The 7,772-nt window shown below is 32.5% G+C and overlaps 1 protein-coding gene across 1 annotated transcript; it reads right to left on the minus strand.

Annotated features, from left to right (window-relative positions):
- Window positions 1–5,765: 5,765 nt before the first annotated feature.
- On the minus strand, window positions 5,766–7,459 carry LOC131597875 (uncharacterized). Its single transcript, XM_058870534.1, has 4 exons — window positions 6,773–7,459; window positions 6,282–6,659; window positions 6,141–6,203; window positions 5,766–6,041 (listed from the first exon to the last, which is right to left on the minus strand). Exons 1-4 carry the CDS (start codon window positions 7,457–7,459, stop codon window positions 5,766–5,768), a joined length of 1,404 nt encoding a protein of 467 aa, XP_058726517.1.
- Window positions 7,460–7,772: the final 313 nt, after the last annotated feature.

Consider the following 7,772-nt stretch of genomic DNA (forward strand, 5'->3'; position numbering starts at 1 on the left):
TCACGAGTATCATGTCAATCCTGGTGAATGGTAGTCCTACAAGAGATTTTGATGTGGATAAAGGGCTTAGGCAGGGTGATCATTTGTCACCTTTCTTATTCACATTGATAACTGAAGGGTTATCAAGACTGATGCAGAAGGCCAGACAAAATAGATCTTTTGAAGGATTTAAAGTTGATGATGCAGTGGAACACCAGATTCTACAATTTGACGATGATACAATGATACTAGGGAAAGGAACTTGGAGCAACTTATGGAGTATAAAATCAATTCCCAGGGGATTTGAAATGGTATTTGGATTGATGGTAAATTTTTTTCAAAAGCAAGTTGTATGAAATCAATATATCAGAGGAAATCATGATAGCAACTTCTCAATTTCTCTTATAGTGGATTGATCAAATTCCTTTCAAATTCTTGGGAATTAAAGTAGGAATAAATCCCAGGAGATGTTGTGTGTGAAAGTGTGTGGTGGAGGTGCTAAAGAAGAGAAAGTTAGGATGGAAGGCTAGGAGCTTATCAATTGGAGGGAGGATTACACTAATAAATGTAATTTTGAATAGTGTACATGTGTATGTTATCCATTTTTACCAAGCACCAAAGAAGATAGTAAAACAAATCATCCAAATCCAAAGCAGATTTCTATGGCTTAGTAGTGAAGACAGGAGAGGTATAAATCGGACAAGTCTGGATAATGTATGCAAATCTAAGGATGAAGGAGGCCTTGGAGTAAAACATATTGGAACATTCAACTAATCACTACTTTGAAAATGGAAATGAAGGATGTTAAAAGAAGAGACATCCATTTGGTGGAGTAATTTATAGCTACATGGATAATGGTGCTAGCATAAAAAACATGTGTTATATCTTCATGAATAAAGTGGAGTTCTAGGTGGGATCAAGTGAGAAGACATTGTTATAGCTAAGTAAATGGATTGGTGACAAATCATTGATGGAAGAATTCCCTAAGGTCTATGTTAAGACTGCTAATAAGTTTGGCAGAGTTTGTGAATTCTAGAAAATTGATCCAACAATGTGGTTGTGGGATCTTGGCTTCAGTAGGGAGGTATTTATCAACATGAATGGAATTGAATCCAGTCAATTGAAGGATTTGGAAGATATTCTGATAGAAATAGATCTTAGACAAGAAAAATACATTATCAGGTGGTGGCTAGAGCATGATGGAAATTACATTGTCAAGTCCTTTTATGACAGAGGTAGAGAAACAGTTGCAAGGTCTGACTTTTTGCAGAAGGATCAATCACAAACATTGAAACACATATCGAAAGCTGGAGTACCCCCAAATATTTGAGTTTTTGGTTGGAGAGTTATAATCAATAGGCTGCCATCGAGAGATCCATTGGTCAAGAGAGGAATTATACAAGACAATTACAACAGGTGTTGTGTATTGTGCTTTAGGGTGGATGAAAACCTTTTGCATCTGTTTTTCAAATGTAGTTTTAGTAAGATTGTTTGGAATATAATTGAATGATGGCTCGGGATTTAAGGAGGTGATTTTGATTTGATATTGCAACATTTCTTTTGGTTTGATTTGCAATTAAATGGGCAGGTGAAGAACAAGATTAAAACTTGTATTTGGTTGGCTATGTTCTGGTGTCTATGGAAGATGCGGGAACAATATTCTTTTTAATGGCTTGATACATAATGTAAAAGAAGTAATTAACAGGATCAAATTGTTATCTTGGCTTTGGCATAATTTGAACACAAACCATTCATCTTTTGTGTCTGACTATGATTGGTTTTGGTATTCTAATTGAAGGATGTTGGTGTATTTGATTGGACTTGTTGATTAGTTCATGTAAGGGTTGAGTACTTCTTGTACTCTATCATAATAATATAATTTTTTTTCAAAAAAAAATTCTTTCAAATATTCTTGTCACCAAACAATTTAGAGAGAGAGTCTAAGTAGGGAATTGTTGAATCTATTTTCGTGATGAAAAATTAAAAGCGATTTTGAGGAAGATGGAGAGAAATTGAGATTATGTAACTATGAAGTTTTTGTTTTGTCTAGCTCATCTCTATTGGAAAAAGCGTCCATTATAATATACACAAAATTGGAAGCAAACTGAATTTTTGACATGTAGAAATTGGTTTTGAAATTAGAAAGCAGTTTTTTATAATAAACTTCTAAATTAAAAGAGGAAAAATCACTTCCATGAAAGTTAATATAGCCTTAACTATCATGGAATTGTATTGTCAATATCATTGAATTTTGATAATGTTAAGAAAAAATCGCATGGATGTTATATAGTCATATGCACATAGTAGGATTTAACTAAATATTGGAAGTTACGAGGATAAACTTGGGATGTGCTTTACAAAAGGAGTTTTGACATGGTATTACTCAGATGTACGTGTGGATAGACACGAAGCAAACCAACTAATGCAAGAAATTCATGAAGGATCTTATGGCACTCATGCCAACAGACATGCAATGACAAGAAAGATGCTGAAAGCATGTTACTATTGAATGACAATGGAATTTGACTGCTACAGATATGTGAAGAAGTGTCACAAATGCCACATCTATGCTAATAAGATCCATGTGTCTCCGACACTTCTCAATGTTATCTCCTCTCCATGGCCTTTCTATATGTGGGGAATTGATATGATTGAAATAATTGAACCAAAGCCTTCAAATGGACACCGTTTCATCCTGGTTGTCATTTATTATTTCCCCAAGTGGGTCGAAGCTGCCTCTTACGCCAATGTTATTCGACAAGTGGTAGTAAGATTTATAAAGAAAAATCTCATCTGTCGCTACGGCGTACCCAACAGAATGATTACTGATAATGGTTCTACTCTCTTTCTACAATACTATGGAGAACTTCCTCCAGCATTTGTTGATGAGTTCAAACATGAGCTAATTTCAATACGCTCAAGGATGTTATTCATAATGTATGTCTAAAGAGTTTGGAGTGTATGTGAGACAAAACAATTACAAAAACCTCCACCTCTGCTCAACAAATGGATGCATAGTCAAGTGCAAGCTTTTACTCATGAATCGACCAAGATAAACCAACAAAATTGGAAGTAGTTGGAATGAATTTTGTTAGAAAAATGATTTCATTGAGGGGTACCTCTTGCGTTTCAAGTTCTCCATCCCTAGAACTTGTAATTTTGTTAATGTCATCAAAGTGGAAAACTGGATTTAATTTGTTTTGTTGTTTTGTTGCATGTTTTGTGTCTTGCAATTTGTGCCTTGCAAGTTGTCTCTTTCATATTTTGAAAACCTACTTGTAATTTGTATTTTGTGTCACTATTCCAATACATATTACTTTTTTATGTTAAGTTAAATTTCTGCAGTAATATTATGTGTAAGTTAATGATTTTTAACAAGGTTACATTATGCTGGTTGTAATCAACTATTTTTTGTCCATTGGAAGACAACAACCTACGTAAGAGTATTGTTGCAACATCATTACGAGCCTTGTCGTCTGTCTGTGCATATTTTCTGATAGAATATTTTGATTTACCAATTGTTTTACTATATAAAAACACTCTATAATGATAGTTCCAAATTTTTCCAAAGTCTTTATAATCGTGAAGAGTGTAAACTGGTTCTTCAAAATGCATACGAACACACACATGTCTAAGCCACATCTGCATGCATTGTTTAACTAGAACTTCAGAATTAGGATATCATGTGCCAATACATCCGATTAATCTAAAAAACATGTATCATTCATAAGCACATGTAGGAAAATAAATTAACACAATGTTTCTAATTATCTCAACATCTTCAATATTTTTTGTTGTTTTCATGGAACCTTTAATATTCTCTTCATATTTTCTCCATACGTCGTGACTATCCGCTTCACCATCGTACAATCTAACAACTAGGGGTGGCAATAAAATCCATTAAGGGAAAATCCATCCAATCCATCCAATAATTTATCCATCCAATCCATCCATCAATCAAATAATTACTTAACGGATTGGATTTAATCCATCCATTTAACTATATGGATGGATTCAATCCATCCATCTCATTTAATAAATTCAATGGATTTTTTTTAGTTGCATATAAAATTGTTGACTTTATTTTAAAATTTCACAATTTTTTCTTTTTCTTGAAAAAATTATATTAAAAATTACAATATATATATATATTGTAGAGAGAGAGAGAGAGAAGAGAGTGGTAGTAAAAGAATGTCAATTTGAAAATCGAGGAAGTGGTGGAGTTTCAGTTTGAAAAGCACTGCATTTGTTCAATTCATTTGAATTAGAAATCATACTTCATAATAGAATTGAAAAAATCTACAATTCAATACAGTAGTTAAGTATTGAAGGAGAAATAAGAAAGCAAGGGTGTAATAATTTAACAACAAAGAAATATATCATTCCAATTATTAAATGAAACTGTAACTAGATGATGGTGATTGTCATTTCACAATTAGAAGGACCAAAGTACTAAAAATTAGATTCATACAAAGATAAAAAATTAGAAATAACATGAAAAAAAAAAAGAAGAGAAAAATGAAATAGAATAACTACCAAATAATTATCAAAAACTTATCTATCAAATATTATAATCTATGAATAAATATAATACAAGAATCTATTATATCTATATATTGTAAAAATATTATTCTAGAGAAATTAAAAAAAAAGTTTTTGTAAAGTTTTAAAATCTAAATTACTAAAAAAGTTAATTAAAATATTTAAATAAATGTTTTGGATGGATGGATATCCATCCACTAAAAAGATGTTAATGGATGGATTGGATTGGATTTTAACCTTAATGGATGGATTGGATTGGATTTTTTAGATGAAGATCTAGTGGATTGTTAATGGACTAATGGATTGATTAGATCCATCCATTAGCAATCCAATCCATATCCATCCGATCCATCCATTTTGCCACCCCTACTAACAACACAATCGTTGTAGTTGTTTGCTTGAGCGAACCGTCAATCCAATTTTTATAAACTCCAGATTTTCTACATTGCGTATTTCCCAACCACGCATTGTTGACATTATAAAACTAACATCGGATCTTATCTGATATATGTTCCCCTACAAAATGGTGAAGAACATTGGTACTTAATGATAATCCACCTAGACGAACGACTAATTTGCCATTTAGACTCCTACTGCCCAATGGAGATTGGCGACTGGAGGAGGTTCAACATGAAGAAGATTGTGAGATATTCTTTCTTGACTGAATATATAATCAAAATATTCATTCAATTTTGTTGACAATCTTCTTTCCAATATCCAAGGAGGGGGGTTCTTTAGGATCTAGTAGGTTGGCCGAAGTTTGACCATTCGCTACAAAATACCCGGGTAAATTTTAAGAATTGGAAGATTGTGAAGGCCAGAGGAATTCCAAACACATGGAACACATATTATTCTTTCTAGGTTTCATATGTAGTTTGATATGCATGTTAATTCTCATATAATACAAACCTAGTTCGGTTTTGCTCAATGTTGTCAGAATCGAGATCTTATATAAGATCGAGAGAGGACATTAAGATCGTAAAATGTAAAATCGTAATTAAGATCGGAAGATCCTACTCAATTAATTTTATAAGATCGAGAGATGATAACAAGATCGTAACCAAATCGTAAGATTTTACCAAAAAATAATACTTAATATTTTATATTATATATTTAATAGTGCATAACTTTGAATATTAAATATAAATCCATAAAGTCTAAATCGAAAACATAAAATTAAAAGTCTCAAATCTTAAACCTAAAATAACAAAGTCCATAAAATAAAATACTCAAAATTATAAAGGCTAGAATAAATCACAAACACGCCGATAATTTGGATTATCCCCCATAATATCATCTCCTTCATCTTCACTAATCTCATCATCTCCTCCACCACTATCATCATCATCATCATCATCATCTCCATCTCTTTCGTCTGCATTTTGTTCTTCATTGTCACTTTCTATAGTTTCAAGGACATCAAATTCATCTACATGTGTAGTTGATTTAACACCAGTACTTTGCATCAAATCTTCATCTAAATCAGTCACATTTACATGATTACCACCTGCATTTTCTTCCTCAGCAACACACCACCAATCATCATCATCTTAGAAATCTTCGATTGTTAGATCTCGCTTTTTCCTTTCAGTCTTATTCTTGGTCAATCTTGTATTTACCATCACATACACAAGATCATTCATAGTCTTTTGTTTCAACCGGTTTCTTTTCTTCGTATGAACCTTAAAGAGGAAATATTAAATTAAAATGCATAACATATAGTAACTATAAAAAATATATATGATAATTTGAAAACATACCATCTCAAAAGCACTCCAGTTTCTCTCACATCCAGAAGAATTGCAGGTCAAACTTAACACACGAATAGCAAAGTTTTGCAACTCTGGGTGTTCATCGTAAGATTCGCACCATTGAGTTGGTGTCTTATTTTCTAGTCCACGTTGAGCTATTTCACTTCCAAAGAAACCTTTTTTACTCTTAAAATCTTCAAGCTGACCATCAATTTCATTCACCATATTCATGTCTCCTCCCATCATCCTTTTTAAACATGCATACATCCCTTGTTTAATTTCATTGTCTGCTTTGAAATTAGGTTTGTAATGCAACATTGGATTAAGACAGTAACCCGCAGCATGCAAAGGCCTATGCAACTGTTTGTCCCATCTGTGATCTATAATCTTCAATAAAGGTTGGTAACTTAAGAAAGAAAAGATTAAATTAGTTCATAAAGAAACACTTATATAATGTTTATATGAAATAAATCAATCTAAGATATTTTGTAAAATTATACCTTTTTTTTCTTATTATTGTAGCTAGTTTGAATTTGCTCTTTTGCTTGATCCATTGTTTCATAGATATAGCCCATAGCTGGCTTCTCATCAGAATCCACCATACGTAAGATTTTAAGTAATGGAAAAGCACCCTTAAGGCAAATAACCAAATTCTTCCAAAAGTCTCTATTTGTGACTATATTTTCAACCAATTTCCCATCGTTTGTCTTGGCAAATTTACTATCCTTCCATTTCTTAGAAGTGAACATCCTATACAATTCTCCCTTCTTATCATTCAAGCAACCCAAACATAAATATGATTTTGCAAAGAGAGTGGCAGCTGGTCTTATCAATTCACCTCCTGCTGTATAATGATGCAATAAAGTTATAAGACCTGTCCTAGCATAAATGTAAGTTGTGATCTTTTTACCCGAAGCAATAATTTCCTTATGCATAGGTATCTTGCTCTCAAAATCCTCTAACATTAGATCAATACAATGAGCTGCACAAGGTGTCCAATAAAGCATATTCCTCTTGTCCATCAACATTTGTCCAGCCACCTTGTAGTTTGCAGCATTGTCTGTTACAATTTGAACAACATTTTCTACCCCCACTTCCTCAACGATGTGATCTAGCATTTTGAAATCTTTATCGGATGTCTTTGAAATTCCAGATACATCAATTGATTTTAAAAAGAAAGTTCCCATAGGACTATTGACTAAAAAGTTTATTATAGTTCTCCTCTTTTGATCCGTCCATCCATCACTCACTATTGTACATCCAAAATTTTTTCCAAGCAGCTTTATGCTCCACCAATATGCTATTTATTGACTCAACTTTTGTCTTTAAATGTTTACCTCGAATGTCATGATAAGATGGTGGCTTATATCCTTTACCATATCGGGCCATCATTTCACACATATTTATAAATTCTTCATCTTTTACAACATTAAAGGAGATAGCATTGTTGTAAAAATAAGTTGCAACTTGTAAGTCAGTATCCTCTTTTTCTTTTTTCTT

This window comes from Vicia villosa, linkage group LG4, assembly GCF_029867415.1.
Source record: "Vicia villosa cultivar HV-30 ecotype Madison, WI linkage group LG4, Vvil1.0, whole genome shotgun sequence".
Taxonomy (NCBI): domain Eukaryota; kingdom Viridiplantae; phylum Streptophyta; class Magnoliopsida; order Fabales; family Fabaceae; genus Vicia; species Vicia villosa.

Bases quoted from the DNA above. Each gene is read 5' to 3' on its own strand.
- LOC131597875 (XM_058870534.1), bottom strand. From the start codon at position 7,459: ATGGGAACTTTCTTTTTAAAATCAATTGATGTATCTGGAATTTCAAAG. The intron at 6,660-6,772 runs GTATAATTTTAC...CCTTTATTGAAG, and splicing joins ACAATAATAAGAAAAAAAAG to ATTATAGATCACAGATGGGA. The intron at 6,042-6,140 runs GTAAATACAAGA...TGTGTTGCTGAG, and splicing joins ATGATCTTGTGTATGTGATG to GAAGAAAATGCAGGTGGTAA.